Here is a 19,966-nt window from a genome sequence, read left to right as displayed (position 1 = left end):
CATACAGCTGAAGTTTCACTTACTGCCCCCTGGAGTAAACATGTGGTACTACAAGCTTGCATTTCTCAGGAATCTTCCTTATTATGGTCCGGGGGCATTGCGATTAATTGCGTTAATTTTTTAGCGTGTTATTTTTAATAAAATAATCACATTGAATTAACGCGTTAAATCGACAGCCCTAATTCCGCAGAAGAAAGTCAAACGGTGACCATTATATGACCACGTGCTGCTTAACATGTAAAATATATAGAAATATTAGAACATTTTGATTCATTTGTAATGGAGTTGTAATAAATGTAATGTCTATTTAACTTCAACGTATGTTTAACTGTAATCCCTGGTTTCCTTAGTGTCATCTTACCCCAACACAGTCAGCGTGTGTAAAATGTGTCGAACTGTAGCTGTAGCTGTGTCCAATGTACCTTTCCCCCCCTGGGAAATAACGATATTCAAAGCATTTTAATAGTCAAGACTTCAAGTTATGTGAAGCCAACTTTTAAAAATAACCCCTGAGAAATATCCACTGGTCTGACAACTAGCCCCGGTCTGCGCTATCCATTGACTACAGGGACAGTCCTTTAAGCAACATGGGGTTTAAGCGCTTTTCTCAAGGGTACAATGATGACACGAATCATGAATCGCACCGTACTTGCGATTATCTTCTCACATCTTTAACCACTAAAATGAATTGACGAGAGGCATGATACGATTTAGATTTAGTGCACCAAAATGATTCGCTCATTTTTTTATCAATTCTACGGAAACATGAATTCATGAAGAAGAGAGCTGACAGACACATATAAGACGTATTTTTATTTAAAATGTCCCAGAGGATCCAATAGGCCTACTTTGAGTGCTTATCTTAATGTACCCATGTCGTGCTTCAGCATATTATCCACACCAAGTGAATAGAGTTAAATGATTCCGGCAGATAGCCGTCTTTACGCATATGAGCGCGCGTCAATCCCGTAAATTGGTATGTGTTGTATTGCATAATGATTAAATCCTTGACTGAAATTGATTAGACCGAAAAAGAACGCTAATGGGTCATAGTTGGTCAAGACATGCTGGTTATAGACGGAATGCTCATGCAATGCAGCCGGTGAGGGTATTTGTGAAATTCAATTTCAAAAGGAAGCGAGAGTGCGAGGTAGATAGATAGATAGATAGATAGATAGATAGATAGATAGATAGATAGATAGATAGATAGATAGATAGATAGATAGATAGATAGATAGAGAGGTAGCGAGAGAGAGAGGTAGATAGAGAGAGAGAGATAAGTAGAGAGAGAGAGAGAGAGAGAGAGAGAGAGAGAGAGGGGTAGATAGAGAGAGAGGTAGAGAGAGAGAGGTAGAGAGAGAGAGAGCGAGAGAGAAAGAGAAGGGTAGATAGAGAGAGAGCGAGAGGTAGAGAGAGAGAGGGAGAGGTAGAGAGAGAGAGAGAGAGAGAGAGAGAGAGAGAGAGAGAGAGCGCGCAAGTGTTGCTTACCTAAGGACACATCTCAGATGCTGGCAGACCAAAGTTTAGTAGTTTCTGTAAGGACCTATTTCTATCACAGGAATGATGCAGAATCAAAGATATTTTGGAATTCTACAGCTTGGAGTATTTGTATGGACATCATTTTGTATTAAAGGTGGGTGCAAAGTATGATACCTGTGAGTAGACTACATTGCATCTAAACGAGTTGCTTTTACATCTGTTTTTTCCCTTCTTTTCTTCCATCAGTACATCTAGATGACCTCAAACATTAACATATTGCCAATTATATTGACTGTTCCTAAGGCAAGGGGTTGGTTAATTGCATTGCTTGCATGTGCAACTTAAATTATGAATTTATGTTTTAAATAATGACTTAGATTGACTGAGTGAATGATAATCATTTTCCTGCATGAAAATATGTACAGCTTTCAAGAGTTTCTTGGTGCGATTTGCCTTGCAGCACCACGACCTCTCTAAATCCCAGTAACATCTGGCACTAGAACGCACGAGCATGCACTGACATAAATACCATTCAACATCCTTAGATCTGCTCGTTAATGTGCCAGTGTGAGATGCGAGAAAGCATGGCAAGGACAGGATAAAATAAAAGCATTATAATCTATCATAATGAGGAGGTGACTCATTGCAGAAGGGCTATGCACACATCAAGTGTATGGTTGGCTGAATTTCGGTACTTTTAAACAACAATAAGTCTGCCTTTTACTTCTTAGGACAATTTGTGCCATTCATAAGCCATGAAAGAGGTCTCGAGGTGTTCTGTAGTTCCTTTACAATCAGTCAGAAGCTCTTAAATCCATCATGTTCTGGAAATATTTGTGACTTTTAGATCTAACCAATTAAGGTGGGGGAATCCGCTGAACTGCTTGCAGAGGTCATCCTTAACATTTGCCAGGTCTGATTATAATAGCCTAAATGTTACAGCAAAATGACTGCGATTTATGGCTCTGGTCAGATGTGTGCCAACTAAAGTCATATTTTATTTAAGGCAGAGTTTGCAAGTTCCCCACATAAGGGGCCCCTCCATTCCTGGATCATGCACTCTTGTCATTCCTCCTGTTTGGACATGATTTTGACATATTTCCTGCTAAATAACATTGTATTTTCCTAATATGGGAAAATGACATTTTATCCAACTTTATGACAAGATTCACACCACACCCCCAGCTGTCGTGGAAGGTTATAATTTAACCCATGACCTTAAAATCCCATAGACCAGCAGCTTACACCATTTGGCAGAGAGAGAGATATGGTCAGCATGCAGATTAGAGAGAAACTCTCCACAATTATACAAAACAGCATAAATGTGCAGAGTAATAAATCTCTGAAGTCCAATAAGTGTGGTCAAGATTATGTGATCTCAAGCTTTGTTCACTGAGCCACATAAGAGGCTGAACATCATGGTGGGGTGAAATTTGTGATGTTAAACGTGCATGTTTTCAAGTTTCAGCTCACACAGATTTTACGGGACAAAATTTGATTTGATTGCAGGTGTGATTTAATCTGGATGTTTGTTTGTTTGTTTGTTTATCCTCTTGCTGTCCTTGGCATATTTTGGAGAAACAAAAATAGCTGGAAAAGTTTATTTTGGGGATTATCATGTGTATACTGTGTGTTGTTCTGTTCTTAAAGGGATATTATTAGTTGTGTGAGGAACAGATTTGAGTGCTATCGTAGTTTATTTTGTACTTTTTATTATTACTGGTGAGTGTAATGATGTTATGAAGACAATAAGAATAAACCATTATTACCATTGTGACTGGTAATAACACATAAACCTAACTGAAGGCTACACTGTAAAAAATGTCAGTAATTTTAACAGTAAAACACTGTAAAAAATGTCAGTAATTTAAACAGTAAAATACCGTAAAATTAAAAATGTACAGTAAAATGTTTTAATATATCTCAAAAGACAATACAGTCGTTTTTCAGTACAGTAAAATTAGGTAAAAATGTAAGTAAGATTTTCCTGTATAATCAATGGTAAAAAGAATAAGAGAGTACATGTACTTTTTTACAGTAAATTATTGTTAAAATTACGGCAAAAAAACATTAATCGGGCTTTCCCACAATTCCCTGCATGACCCATTACATTTCATTATATTTTATGGGAATAGTTATATTTCATCATATTTTTAAAACACACACACACACACACACACACACATGCACACACACACATATACTCTCTTGCTCTCTCTCTCTCAATATATATATATCTGTCTGGGCTGTCGTAAGGGGGCATGATTAACTACTTTAACTATTTTAACTCAATATTTTTTTATAATTGATCACGTTTAATCGACAGCCCTTATTAGCCTTTATGGGCTGTCTAGAATGCTCTTATTGGAATATTCTTATTGGTCAATGGCGCCATCTAGTGGTCTGATATTTCTCTGTAACAACCGCACCTCCACGCATCAGACCGCTCATCCAGGTATTGCGAGCCATCTTTCCTGCTTCTCTGATCATTGTGTGATCTCTACAAGGAAGCTATTAAAATTATTTCAACTCAAATCAATGTTTAACATGCATTTATTCATTTATTTGGTAAGTAGTCTTGTAATAAGATCCATGATGAGAAGTCGACATTCATTAATTACAAAAATAAACACCAATAGAACTTTGACGCATACCCAAGTTGGATTTCATATTTGCAGCAATTTAGTATTTATTCCTACATAATTACATCTTTCAACTCAAATCAGCATAAAATGTCCATGTATTTATTTATTTTAGTTAATAGCCGTGTGTTAAGTGCTCCGCGTCGGGGTCCTGATCACCCTGTCGGCTGACTGTACATTATCCCATACATATATTAGTTGTCATCTCTGATAGGTGACAGCTTGTACTCCTGCCATGTGACACACACATACAAACCAGAGAAACTAACTATATAAACGTAAAAGAAGGAAAAGTTTGTCAAACCTTGTGCTGTTCCTGGATGTGTGTGTCATTTACCACACACTCATTTCAGATTTTTGTGTGGCATATTTCAGGGTGGATTGTTTGATCCTTTGACAATGTAACATGACAGCAAACCTTGAAGTGATATGAGCACCTATGTACAGCACTCAGCGCCGTTGTTCATTTCACATGCAAAGGGGGCGTTTTTAAATGCGAAGCAGCCAAAAACAGACCTTTCAGTTCTGAGGGTCAGAGAGCGGATGTAAAATGGTCATATACAACTAAGATATGACTTTTATAATTAAGTACATTTACTAATATTTTAAGTGGACCTCTGGGAAAATATTTCACACTCTATACAAGATCACATTCATGTACTAGAAAGCGTAGAATCAGGGATTAGTCACCTTCCAGGAAATGTGTCTCCCATGTTCTGTCTCCTCTACCCCCTGTTCCCTACTAATGCCACTATTGAATGGAACAATTTGGAAACAATGCTTTGTTTATCCCCCTCACCCCTCAACCCCCTATCTTATTTTTTCATCAGGGATAGAGTGATGTGAAACCTATTCGGCTTTCAAAGCCAGACGTTCATTGCTTATCTGGACAACAACACAATCCCACAGAGAGTGAGCTGACCCATTTATTCCACAGGGATTTGCTCTTTCTTTCTGTTTTCCTCCCTCTCTTTTTTCCACACGCATGAGGTGAAATATTTGGTGTGTTATTAGACCGGATAATTTCACTTTGAGTCAAAGAATATCTTGTTCCTGATCAGGTTTCCATATAAAATGATTTGCTCTTTATCCTCAGTGGAGAAGGAGAGTAATAAAATGGGTCATTTTTCACATTACAAGTTTGCCAGAAGATTACGGCAAATTTACAGCGTTTCTGATTCCGATCTGAGCTTTGAGATTTAACTTGTGCTGCCATAATCATACTTAGATTGACATAAATCCCCATAAAAGGCCTTCGCTGTGAGTGAACAAACACACACACACACACACACACACACACACACACACACACACGCAAGGAACATCTGCCTCTGATCCTTTCCAACACAAGATGTTATCAGAGAAAAAGAGAGCTTTATTACGTCTCTTTGTTTTATATTCTTATTTTAAAGGAAATGTTCACCCACTTCTGGCATTGTTTACTCACCCTCATGTCGTTGCAAACGGGTATGACTTTCTTTCTTCTGCAAAAGGAGGCATTTTGAAGGATGTTCTGGTAGCTCTTGTCCATGCAGTTACAATGTGGTGGTTTCAAGCTTCATAAAGGACACAAAAGCACCATAAATGTATCATTAAGGTGGCCCATAAATTCACAGGGTTGCTTTGTGTGAAGAACTGATTGAAATTGAATCTCATAAGTTTAAACCTCACAAAATGAATGAAAAAACGATTTACCAGTGGGGAAAGAAAAATAAACCTGATTTAAGATATGTTCTGTAAATAGAAGTCTTAATACAGTATCTTATGCGAAGTAAATTCGTTTTGTTTTACGGACATTTCAATATTTTAAGATTAAGAAAATTGTTATTTGCAGTGTAACATTTTCCGCTATTTTCAGCTCTCTCTTTTTCTTTAAACTAACCTCTAACATCTTTATCTTTCCACGTTCTGTCTGCTTTTCCCTTTTTTTTAACCATTGTCACAGTTACAAAGCTCCCATTGAACACTCAGTGTGTTATTATGTTACAGCATTTGCATGAATTTCAATAAATCACCCATTACATCATCCCTGCCGGGTTTAGACTCTGTGAGAATGATGACCTCGTGCTCCACCGTGGAGTCTCCCTGATTGTTGTTTGGGGTTTAACACCATATGCTACAACTCAAGGGAGGTGTGAGGAAAAATTCAGTGTGTGCTTATATTGTTCCAGTGTGTTTAAATATGTAATGTGGCTCTGGCCTACATTGTGTTTCAAAGTGCCTGTTTGTACAGTTTTTGACTTAACACTTATTGTTTTTAACTTTGTGTGAAATGTGTGACTTTGTTTTGACATATGAAATGTAATTAATGGTCTTTTGTTTACGTTTTGCTCACAAATGCTCATAATTCTTTGGATGTATGATATGAATCACTGACAGCACATGCTGTACATAGTAATGAGATTGTGCTAGCCAGTGGGAGAAAGGGTTTAAATAAGTAATGAAATTCAACGAATGTTACTTAAAGGCTTTTATGTCACCCATAGATCAGTGGTTTACATCTGGTTGGTCATGAGCAACAAAAAGGTTGCTGGTTTGTTCTGGAAGGGTCGACACTGATTTGAATCCCGTTCATAATGTGTCAAGCAGGACAGGTTACACATATTGACTTTAGCCTAAGATAGAAGATACAGTTTTTCAGTTTTTTTGGCAACAGGTTGTATTTCTGTGATTTAAAATTGCATAATAAATGTCACCTTTTGTAATCTTTCAGCTTGGACCCCCATTTCCCTCCCCTCTCCTCCCGCTCCCCTATGAGGTTGATTCAGCGACCATTGCCTATGCGTTGTATATGCTACACATATCTACTTTACAGAAACTGCATCAGCCCTCAGGCTGAGATGGGAAAACACTTATTCTGTTACACATCAATGCAATCATCTTGTGCAATGGTTCATCAAAAGAAATCTTGTCAGTCATCTCTTGTTACTAATGGCTTATGTTAGAGAACAAAGGAGAAATGAATGTGTTGCCTTTGATAGAATTGGTAATCTCCTCTCAGTAGGGACCTTGTTAAGAGTGTCAGACCTTCTCGTCATGGGCTGTAATCCTTTACAGTCATAGACTCTATTTTAAGAGCGTTATGCTTTAAGCGCAGCACTATGTAATGCGTCATGTGTGCAAAGTCAGTGGGCATGGCCATGAAGTTGTGATATTTCCAAGGGGTTGGCGAAATGCGTGCAAAGCGCTAATGGGCTGGGTCAAGTGCAATTTCATTCTGAGGTTCTTTTCCAGTTTATTGAACCATCAGTGTCCTATTATATATGTCTAGCAATGTATAAATGAAGACAGCCCATTCATAAGAATTTAGTTAGTGTAGTGTCAATGGGCTGTATGCAATGTATCCCCTGCTCTTGTTGTCTGCGCTGTTCTGGAACATAATGTATGTGTTGTATATGCTCTCTATTAGCCTATCTGGGACTGTTGGCGCTCGTCCTGCTTGCCCGTGTCTCACCTGCTTGCTTCTCTCCCATTATTCATTGTTTTGTAATGTACTGTACTGTATATTTGTTTCTCTAGTTTATGTTTTATGGTTCATTTCTGTACACCCACAGTTTGTGCGCATACACCAATGCAGACTTGCGCTTTGTACTGGCACAAAACCTGTGCTTAGAATTAGTGCCCTCAAAACTATTCACAGGAGACAGTGTCTTTTGTTTTAGCACTACAGGCTAACATTGATTTTGGCTGATGAATGCAAATTTGAAGACTATATTATTTATTTTAAACCAAATCTTTCCCTCGGATTATGTCTGGCGCACTTGAAAAGTTCATATTTATTATATAAATGTAGACAAATTCATAGTAAATGTATTTATAAAATGATAGATTATTCAGTTTGCCATGTTTTTAAGAAGGCTTGCTTTGTACTGCTTCAACCTTGTCACAATATCTGAAATGACTAGTATAAAATCTTATTTTCTTTATTTTTTATTTTAGCTCTCAAGTTGTTTAAATTGTAATTTGCACCGTCATTTGAGGATTTTAGGTTTTGTTGACATTACATCGTCATGGTAACGGAGTTGTAAAATTGGCTATAACTTTACACAGAAGAGGTAAGTGATTTTATCATACTAAAATCATTTTTACAAGCATATTGTTTATGTGTCGTATGTGGCTATACTTTTGAATCAGTGAGTATTTTAACATAAATAAATGATCCCATTCACTTCCATTGTAAGTGCCTCACTGCAACCCTTTTTTGAGCATAATTTGTATTGAATGTGGAACATTCCTTTAATATAGTTTCCCCCCATTGTTTTTGGTTATTGATTTTGCAGTATAGAAAGTGCATTTTCAAAGCAGCTTTCAAATAGGAGCATTATAAAGCCCAGCCTGTATCCTGCTGCTATGACTATTCTAAATGCATTGAAATGCTTGCATGACATTTCCTTTAGTGGGATGAATTTCAATTAAATACCAGTGTGTGCCACAAAGAGTGCAGTATTTTATAGGCATCCTCAGCCATTAGAATTGTGGGGAGAAAGGGACACCATATTAGATGAGAATGCTTTTATGCTAGCCTAGTGTAAGAGATTAAAAGAAAATATAATGTGCATTACACCTATAATTAATTCAAACATGTAGTGTTCATTGCCATTACTATGCACTAGAAAAGATGCCACATATAATATTAACTTTATTAAACTTATGAAATGTATAATAAGCATCGATACAGTATATGTAATGCACAGATGAAAATAAAACAATAATAATAATAAAATAAATGCTTCCCAGAGTCCAATGTCTGTCTTTGGCCAGACAAAAGATGGTTCTGTCCCAAACTCACACCATTAGTTAAGCCAACGTTGTAGTGTCAAGCTGGTCGGGAGACTCAAACAAACAGGGCAATGTTTTGAAAGCACAGCAGAACCACAGTGTTACTTTTGTGGGCAAATAAACATATGAATGGCTTGCTTATAGTTGTCTCTGCATATAAGGTGGGATAAGAGAAAGTGCTTTAATATCAAACATTTAACTTTAAGCAAATGTTTTTTTTTAAAACACAAAGTTATATACAGTACCTTGACTAAAATCTAGGCTATACACAAAATGAAAGGTGCATATATCTATCGGGAAGACACGCAGGCTTGAGTGAGGTTCAGATGCCATTTATTTGATGAATATAAAACAGAAAAGTAATGTCTTTCTTTGGCGTAGGCCCCGTCTGGTGGTCCGAGGGAGTTGTACTCGGACCGTCAGATCCTGCCGGAGAAAGGAGGCAGGGGCGAGGAGCCTACCCCTGTGTGGGATGGGACTCAACTGGTGGTGGTGGGGTGGTGGAGGTTGCCGTGTTAGCACACTGAAACAGCAATGTGATAGATTGTGAGCAGACTTATCAAGCAATGGCTTACATGCGATTGGCTGGGAGTTACCTAGCTAATGATGTGATGATGTACAGCTGCTAGTCTTCCCGATAGAACTACGCTGCGCTTCCATTTCTCTTTAATGCATTACAAAAGAGGAAACATATAAACACCTTTTGGTAGATTTCACAATTTTCAGCATTTCGTTGTAATGTGCACTCTTTATCTCGAAACAAATAACTGGCTTAGTGATTATCAACACGGTTTTCGTGCTAAGAGATCAACAATGTCGGCACTACTACTCTTCACTGAGCAAATACGTAACTCTCTTAACATAGGTCACATCACTGGAGATATTTTTATTGATTTCCGTAAAGATTTCGATACAGTGAACCGCCAGATCTTACTAAATAAACTTCATTCATTTAAACTGTCTCCTTCTGTGATAGAAATGCTTTCTTATTATTTGACAAACAGGTATCAGACGGTAAAAATTAATCATGTCATATCGCAACCCTTAGTTTGTGACATGGGCGTTCCGCAAGGCAGCATTCTTGGACCCTTACTTTTTCTTTTATACATTAATGATTTCCCTCGAGTGTGTAAACACTCAAAATGTTTACTGTACGCTGATGACACTGTGATTTTTCTCTCTGATTCAAATCCTAATGTCATAAATTCCAAACTACAAACTGATCTTCACCTGATACATGACTGGCTGAAAAAGAACCATCTGACCATCAATGTAAAGAAAACGGAATGCATGTATTTTCATTCATCCAGAATTTTTTTTCTTTTACTGATTCTATTACTTTTGCAAACCAAGATCTTGCTGTCACTAAGACCTACAATTACCTGGGTGTACTACTTGATTTACATCTTACATACCGGGAACACATCTCTGAAACTCTATGTATATAACAAGATTAGACCACATCTTTCTTTCTCAGTTTCTGAAACGTATTTACATGCTATTGTGTTCTCAACATTGTCCTACTGTCTTCCAATCTGGTTTCTTACCACTAAGGACATTACGGAACCTATAGCACGACTGTATTACAGAGCACTTAAGATCCACAGTAATCTTCCAAAATGGTCTCATCATTGCAGTGCGCTCACACGCACAAATGCTTTGACTTATCAGAACTTTGTAAACAGCCATGCTCTTGCTTTTTATTTTCGTATTCAAAATAGCTCTTCACCTGCACTTACAGGTCTTCTCCCGACACAAACTTCGAGACCACTACGCCTTACTCGGTCAGTCTCGCAGGCACTCATTCCAGTTCCACAGTACAAAAATAACTATGGTCAGAAATCGTTTTTCTATACTTACACTAAAATTTGGAATGATATTCCTTATCATATTCGAACATTATCGACCTTCACATATTTCAAAAAGTCATATAAACAGTTTCTTCTTACTAGTCAAACTTGTACACATTGATTGCTCATGTACTGTTTTTAGTCTTGTTTTTCCGTATTTTATGTTTTGTTTATATATATCTAGTCAATAACAATGTCTTGTATAAATGTGCTGAAATTCTGTTTATTGTTTTATGTTGCTGCAGAACAGGAACCTGCTGTAAACCAGTTTTTAAACTGAGCCAGGCCCGTTTTACTGTAACTATACTGTTGCTGTTGAATTTTCCTGTATAATAAATGAAATGAAATAAAATGAATATGAACTCTTCTCTTGAAATCTACATTTCTTTTCTTCTAAACATAAAATTAATACTAAAAATTCCAAGACTTTTCTCTAACACCAGTGAAGTTATGTGAGAAGTTATGTTAAAAAGATACAGCATGCTTTTATCATTGGCTGTACTGAAACCGATGTGATGCATATCTTGCATAAAAATGCAAAGAGTTTGCATCAGTCCATTCATTCAAAACAGTGAGTCATGCTGAACAAATTTTATGTGAGCTGCTTGTTTGAAGAATTTTCTAAGATAGAATGAGGTAGCAGGAGAGTGCTTAAAGGGGTCATGACATGCCTTTTTTATTATTTGAATATGTTCCTTTAAGTTCACTTTTTTTAGCAAACAACAAAAACAAAACAAAACATTCATTTATTTGTAATGTTTGACTCCTTCATTCTGACCCTCTTTTAGAAATGCTCTGTTTTGGTGCTGCTTCTCCTTTAAGACTTGACAGTATACACCCACTTTTCTGACTGGCTCTCTGCTCTTGACTGACCTGCTCTTGCTGTCTCACTGCTCACCACTACTGGGCAGCTACGGAGGTGATTAAAGGTTAAGTAGGCATTGACATGTTCATGTGGAGGTGGTCAGATGGAAATGTCTACCACTTAAAAAAACTGAATCTGCAAACAAATGCTCTTCTAAAAGGGTTAGTTCACCCAAAAATGAAAATTCTCTCATCAATTACTCACCCTCACTTCATCCCAGATGTGTGTGGCTTTCTTTCTTCTGCAGAACATAAATTATGAGTTTTAGAAGAATATTTCAGCTCTGCAGTTCCTTACAATGCAAGTGAATGGGTACCATCAGTTTAATGCTCCAATAAGCACATAAAGGCATCATAAAACCAATCCAGTGTTTTAATCCATATCTTCAGAAGTGATTTAAGCATGGGTGAGATACAGATTAATATTTAAGTACTTTTTTGCTACAAATTCCTCTCCCTGCCCAGTAGTGGGCGATATACATGAAGAATGCGAATCCCCAAAAATACAAGAAGAAGAAAGCGAAAGTTAAAGTGGAGATTGACTGACCAGGGAGGACATGGGAGAGAAAAATGGACATACACATTGATCTGTTTCTCACCCACACCTATCATATCACTTCTGAAGACATGGACTAAACCACTGGAGTCTTCTATATTCCTTTTATGCAGCATTTTGTGATTTTTAGGGCTTCAAAATGTTGGCACCCATTCACTTACATTGTATGGACCAAAAGAGCTGAGAAATACTTCTAAAAATCTTAATTTGTGTTCACAGAAGACAGAAAGTCATACACATCTGGGATGGCATGAGAGTGAGTAAATAATGAGAGAATTTTCATTTTTGGGTAAACTAGGCTATACCTTTAATATGATAATTTCCTCATACGCAGAGTCAGGAGAGTGTGAATGATGTCTATCTCTTGGAATGTGAATATTTTCCTTTGATTTACGAAGGAAATTCTGCTTATATAACAGCATAACCGTACTCAAAGCTCAGCTCTGTGAATCTAACTGTAGACATCATCGTAGATGTTCCAAGAAAATTAAATTATCCACACCGAATCATCCTTGACTGCCTATATTATGCCATCCATTATTTTGTTTACATTTTCCATTTCAGCTCTCTATTGCATCGCTTTCTTACATATGAGTAAATCCCATTTGTACACTTCAGGGGGCTCGAGTCCATTTTTGGCATGAAGATTTACATCATTTTTTCCCCCCAGACTGTCCTTTCTGTGTGTTTTTATCTAAAGGACAACAGCAAAGTCCCTCAGGGAATTAGTCTCAGTTAATGCGCCTGAGGCAATCAAATCTGCGAAATTATTAATTAATAACTTATCCCCAACCCATCTGCCTCTTGAGCATTGGGTGTTAACTTTCTTTCTTTCTTTCTTTGTAGACTCGTTACAGGGAGAGTATCAGCGGAAGCTGTATAAGGGGTTGATGGATAACTATAACAGGCTTGAAAGACCCGTGCTCAATGATTCTGCACCCATAGTGGTGGAGCTGGGACTCACACTGCTTCAGATCATAGATGTGGTGCGTATCTGTGTCTGCTTCTCTTTTATACAATCTTCCTTTCAGGTGTCCATGTGTCTGTCACTTCCAAGTGTTTTCATTGTTGATTTGCAATTGGATCCATCATGTGCTTATTTCAGTTTGACTGATAAGACTTGGGGTTTCTCCGCTCTGAAAATCCCTGTCTGTGTAAATGGAGTGTGATGAAGGTTTTTGCTCTTCATTTCAACATGAAAATCCAATCAGAAAGTATGAGAGCACCCTTGAAAAGAAAAACGAATACTGGCCCTACCATGAGGAATAAAAACAGATACCAAGAAATAAAAAAACTCTCTTATGTGAACAGGCTTTCCCTTCATACCCAGTCCGTTTTATGTTCTCCTTTATAGTTACCTTTCTGTGCTCACAACATCTAATGCATAAGTACTTTTACATACAAGTACACCTGTTGCTGAGTTCAAGGTGTCAATAATGTGTCTAGAGCAGAGGAGGGTAATAACGCACTACATTTACTCAGTTACATTTACTTGAGTAACTTTTTGGGAAAAATTACTTTTAGAGTAGGGTTATAAGTGGATACTTTTTACTCTCACTCAAGTAAATTTCTAATGAAAAAATGTGTGATTAATTAAGAGTTTTTTGAATGGGACTTTTACAACAGTGGAAGTTCACACAGCTTTCACACATGTCATGCAATGCCTTCATTTAACGCCAAGACAAGTGGATAATTCAATTTTAAAATTGAAGCTCCCACTTTAGGCAGCACGTCGAGTTAAGTACATGGTCAAGGTCATTTTCAGGGTGAAGCAGTCAGTGCAGCAATATATCAGTGTGTTTTGTCCTGTGTCCCGCATTTCATTAGCAGTATTTACACATTTACCCCGCGCCCTCGTGGGGGTACTGGAAACTATCGCAGCTACTTCGGACTGATTAACTGAATAAATCCATGTAAACATCCAAGTTAAGTGTACACGCCTTATGCTCTGCCGTTCGCATGATTGACAACTAGTGTGCAGGGCGCACGCGTGAGAGATGTGCAGGCGCGAGGCGAAGGAATGGTGAAGACAGTGGCTGTGTCCGAAATCGTTTACTCACTCACTATTCCCTATATAGTGAATGGCAGAGTGCACTATATTTCAGCAGTGAGTGAATGAAATAAGAGCGTCAGAGCTCTGGGGCTGTCGCAGAAACAACGTCACATATTAACTTTTACAATACTTAGGCCTTACATGTTATTCTTATTAAATAATATATTACTACTTATGCGCCCTCATCCGACTAAATGATCGAAACCAATATGTTATAACCAAATATTTAAATCATCCACAAAATTATCATTTCCACTGTGTGCTGTCTCCTGAGTTAAAATAATATCACCTTGTGGCAGGGCGGAGGGCGGGGCCGGGTTGTGATTATACACACCCGGTCCCTTATCAGGCTAATTAAGCCTCCGAGAGGGATAAAGGCCCCTGGCAGCGGCTCCAGCGCACCATGCGGTCGGGGAGTCTAATCCCCACTCGCCTCGCGGACGGCGGCCGTTCACCGCGTCCGGGCGGTCGGTCTACTCCTTACTCCGGTGGATGGCAGCGGCGCTCCCCTGGGTGGACGGCAGTGTCGAGGACTCCGCGACGGGCATCCCTTATTTATTTTATGATTTTAGACAGAATGTTAGCCTTGGTCACCATTTACTGTCAGTGAATGTGTTATTATTCTCCATATTTTGAAAGTGAATGGTGACCAAGACTGTCAATCTCGAACATTCTGTCTAACATCTTTTGTGTTACACAGAATACAGAAGGTAACATGCGTTTGGAACAACATGAGGGTTGGGAAATTATGACCGAAAATTAAATTATGGCTGAGCTATCACTTTAAAGGAATAGATCACCCAAAAATGAAAATGATCTCATCATTTACTCACCCTGATGCCATCCCAGATATATATGACTTTCTTTCTTCGGCAGAACACAAATTAAGAATTTTCATTTTTGGGTGAACTATCCCTTTAAGGGCTCTTGTCAGATCTGGATGAATTTGTCAATAAGAAGAGAGGTTTGGAAACCTTTCTAGTAATTATAATGGTGAAAACTTGAACAGTGTCCCACAGGGACATTATATATAATGCTGAATATAAACCAAAGCAAGATTATGCTTTATTAATGCCTACTTTTGCTATTTCACATCTTTTAAAGTCCTGCGTGGATTCTTTGTTCAGTGTAGTTACAGTTTTCAGTGTTGAAAGAATTTAGATCATTAGTTCTGTACAGCAGTACCGCACTCCCTGAAATCACCCTGAGAATGACAATCACCATGTCACAGAAAAGACAGCATTATCATTAGAGCCACAATTTACCTCAACGTGCTTCCTTAAATTGGAGCTTCAATTTTAATCTTGAAATATCTACACCAATTATGTCAAACATTTAAATATCCTTACCTCAGCCTATTACTGGTAAGCTGGTCTCACTACGCAAGCTATGACAGTTTTCCTAGCATTAACCCACCTCCTCCCCAGCACCACCTGTCAAGATCTGCTTTATGGGGGATATTTTCGGCATCCCTTTGGTATTCGGACAATAGAACTAAAAAAATACATTTAGAGGAAATAAAATAAAATCTTGCATGCCTGACTGTCCCATTCCTGCTGTCCCATTGGCTCCATCACAATGCTGAAATCTATCTCTATTCACCCATCTCACTGTATGCATTACGAAATATCTGTTTATCCTGTGTATTAAATAATGGCTGCTGTGTTGTGGCTCTTGCACGGCCCCAGATGGCAAGCGGCCCATAGGGTATGACTGGGGTGCTGTGAAACTGTGAACGCATGAGTTGTTCACAATCAGCTAGAGGGGGTTGTGGATGGCAGCTGCCACATCACTCTACATCACCGCAATACCGGGAGGGAAATGAGTGTGGGGATAGGTGGAATGTGAGAGACAAAAGGCTGAAAAATATGTGGCATGGCAAAGGCATCGTTTGTGTCCATTACTTTCAAGCATGGCATTTAATTTTACAATAATGAGGAAGAAAAGTTTACTGATGTGTATCAGATCTGATGCTTCAATTAAGAAAGCTGGTATGTTGAGGGGGTCATTAAAATAGTTTGGAATACATGTTGTTTATATTTGACGGATTGGGGAATTGGTAGTTGTAAAGTAGTCAATGGAAAGGAGGAGTCGAGAACCGGCTTTTCAACATAAATCATATTTTAATGATAAACTGAAACAAAGGACAAACACACATATGACGGACATGTCGTTAACGATCTCTCTCTCCCGCACGATCCTCGGATGTCGACCTTTATCCCTCTCGAAGGCTTGATTAGCCTAATACGGGACCGGGTGTGTAGGATCACGAACCGGCCCCGCCCTCCGCCCTGCCACATTCCTCCCTCGTTCTCTCAGGCTGGGGAGCCCCCAGCATGACGTACACCCCCCTCGTCTGTTGGCAGGTCATCCCCGTCTACCTGGACGACGGAGGGGACAAGGGGAGGGAAACAGAAATAATTAAACTGGGGGGGTACTTCCTGTAACAGTGTAGTACCCCCCCAAAAAACACTGTAAAATTTAAAAGAGAGGGAAAAGGCCAACGTAGAGAGGCAGTGAGAGAGAGAGAGGAGAGAGAGATGAAAAAAAAAAACACTTACTCACCAGTGTAGGATCACGACCCGGCCCTGCCCTCCACCCTGCCACAGTAGTCTACTGGTCTAAGGGGTAATGCACCATTTTATGATTGACATTAATCTCTATATCAGTGTGATTTTCCCGGTGGGCCGACACACTTTGAGGCCGATCAGGAGCGGATTGGCCATTGGGAGAACTGAGCGGGCTGGTGGGTCGGCCACAAAACGGGCCGTTATAAGCTAAAATGAGCTGTCGTGTTATGCAGAATGGACCACAAAACGGCGCCGTGATATGCAGAAAAGGTCAGCAAACCCTCAACAACTTTTGGGCCAGTTGCTATGTAAAATCCCGGGCCGATTTCTCTTCCCAGTCCAGCCCTGCTGACATGTTGTACCTCTCTCATGAGTTTGGATCTAGGGCCGGGCACAAATATAAATTTTCTACTTATGATCGAATCGTGACATGTGTATCGCAATACGTATCGTATCGTGAGGTGGCTGGCCATACCCAACCCTAGTATAATACCTGTTTTTAAATCCTCATGAGCACTTGCCGAGTTTAGATCCATTGCATGTACATTACTGTCATCACAGTTTCAGAATGATTATCTGTGATAATGAACATAAAAAAAGAAAGGCCTTGTGGAAGCCAAACAAGCATGTACCACATATGGCCACTTAGTTAAGTTTGCTCATATAACATTAATGCTCTACTTTGCATGGTTGTGGTTTGACGTGGTTATAAACAGTGTATCTGTATACATGTCCTCATAATGGTTCAGCTGAAATCTGAAGTGAATGCTGGGGATGCCATCAGCAGTGTCCGAGGGAAGGTCTGTTTCACAGCAGGAACCTCTCACCCTCACTGTCTGCCCAGAGAACCAGTAACCCATACTTGACCTCTCCTTCTGTTCTCCACACTCAAACTCCATACAGTACAGGCCTGTCTCACTCACCGTCTGCTGTAACTAAACCACAAGAGAGACAGTATTACTCTCTCTCTCTCTCTCTCTCTCTCTCTCTCTCTCTCTATTGCATATAAACCTGCACTGGAAGAGAGAGACCATTATGACCAATCTAAGAGAAAGAGAGATTCATGTTCATACAGCAACAGATTAAGGTGGTAAATACACACACATTCTGGTCATTGTTGAGTTGCAATTGCATTATAAAACTGAAATGACTCCCTTAAATTTTCTCCCCTTAAATAAGACTCACACCCACATTTTGCGAGAGAGTTTGGTTAACTCGTGCTGTGTGAACGGAACCGCACTGGACAACTAGTAGTCTGTCACGTCATGGAGTTTGAGAGCCACTCTGCACTGCACGGTTGTGTCTTGTGTGTTGCAGGTTTTTAAGTGGGGTTACAGAGCTGTGTGTTATCCAAAGGTTATTGATGCAGTCCCTGTCTTTCATCAGATTTGCTTCCATTGGTTTTGTGGTCTAGGGGTAACCACCCAAATGCAATGCTCTGCTCATAGTTAGAAAGCATTCAAGACATTCAAAACCACTGTATGTTAAATGAATAGTTCACCCAAAATGATAAATATGACATATTTATATTCATAATATGCAAGTCAGCTGGGTCCAAAATCTTCAAGCTCCAAAAAGGACATAAAGGCAGAATAAAGTTAAACCTATACGACTCGAGTGGTTTAATGTGATGCAATCGTTTTACATTTTCATTTATGCATTTGACAGACGCTTATCCAAAGCAACTTACAGAGCCCTTATTACAGGGACAATCCCCCGGAGCAACCTGGAGTTAAGTGACTTACTCAAGGACACAATGGTGGTGGCTGTGGAGATCGAACCAGCGACCTTCTGATTACCAGATTACCAGTTATGTGCTTTAGACTGATAATCTTGATTACACTTCCTTGCGCTTGACATGCATTTTGGTCTGCTTCTCACCCAAAACCGGTCATATTGTTTTAGTTGTATGGATTATCTCTATGCTGACTTTGTCTTTTTTTGGAGCTTGAACATTTTGGACCTCTGCAGAAGAAAGTCAGACAAGTTTTGAGACTGCGTAATGATGAATATATGATAGAATGATAATTTTTGGGTGAGCTATTCCTTTCAAATTTGAACTTGTTCTCTTGATTGAACTCATTCATTAACTAACAATGTGTCAATTGTGATGAAACCTATTATAGAAGTCTTGAACATTTATTTTTGTTACTGTAGCTATGATAACAACTCAATGTTATGCTACTGCGAGAAACTGCAAGAAAGTATAAAAATGGTACATGACTCCGGTATTCATATATATTTTTTATTATTCAGATGAATTCGTTATTCGTCTTGAAGTCAATCATTTTGTGCCTTTCAAATAAGGTGTTCTGCTTCGGGCACATCCCTAGCGAGAATACAAACAGGCCATGACTCCGGACAAGCTGCTCATGTAAGCTGTACAGTTGTCTTTCCCAAACACTGATGTAGAAGGAAATAGTTAGAGAGAGAGAGAAGGGTTGGGATGTGTATACATAGAGCCATGATTAGCCGCTACAATTCACCATAGTTCCGCTCCATTTTTCACTTCCTACTCCAATCAAGTGCATATTGCTAGAGTCACATCCTATTTTTATCGAATCAAATGACACATACTGTCACCATTTTAAGAGCCCGCCATAGTCACAGATAATTTCTTGTCATCTGCAGCTCATGCTCATTCCACAGCTTTTCCATATGAAAGATTCAATTTATCGGTTCACAGAGTAAAAACGTTCATGCGTTCCCTTATCTCAATACGATCACAATAATCAGTCACTGCCCATTACCAGAGGCAGGGAAGTGTTTTTAAAAGTTCTTTAGATGTGTTCATTTACACTAACAGGGTCCAGTTGGACAGTCCGGCACTGTCCAAAAGCAGATGCGTCACTTTTGCACATCACTTGAGTTGAAAAACCTTATTTACAAACGAACTCCATTTAAGTTTAGCCAGGAGCTTAAGGCACTGAAATAGCACTGCACCTTCAGTGTTTAACTCATTTGAGTGCAAACACGCCTTACATGTGTTTATATTTCAATGTCAATAACACTCATTAGTTGCTTTCACATCAACATCCCTTTCCAGAACAATTACTGCAATTTTCATTTTAGAGGTTATGTGTGAATAAGAACCATTGGAAAATAGTGGTAAATCAGCTCTGGAAATTTCCCTGAATGAGAAGTTGTAAATTACCTGAAATTCAGTTTTGATG

General features: G+C 38.9%; 1 protein-coding gene across 1 annotated transcript in view; it reads left to right on the top strand.

Moving 5' to 3' along the window:
* The first annotated feature begins 1,500 nt into the window (after positions 1-1,500).
* LOC127651663 (neuronal acetylcholine receptor subunit alpha-7-like) overlaps positions 1,501-19,966 on the top strand; it is a 63,373-nt gene continuing 44,907 nt past the window's right edge. Inside the window, exons 1-2 of the mRNA XM_052137611.1 lie at positions 1,501-1,633; positions 13,017-13,156. Coding sequence (XP_051993571.1) covers positions 1,561-1,633; positions 13,017-13,156 — 213 coding nt within the window. The 5' untranslated portion in view covers positions 1,501-1,560. The remainder of the gene's footprint in view (positions 1,634-13,016; positions 13,157-19,966) is intronic.

Source organism: Xyrauchen texanus, chromosome 11 (genome assembly GCF_025860055.1).
Source record: "Xyrauchen texanus isolate HMW12.3.18 chromosome 11, RBS_HiC_50CHRs, whole genome shotgun sequence".
Lineage (NCBI taxonomy): Eukaryota > Metazoa > Chordata > Actinopteri > Cypriniformes > Catostomidae > Xyrauchen > Xyrauchen texanus.
The sequence above is the reverse complement of the archived record's forward strand: the minus strand, read 5'-3'. Positions and strand labels throughout refer to the sequence as shown.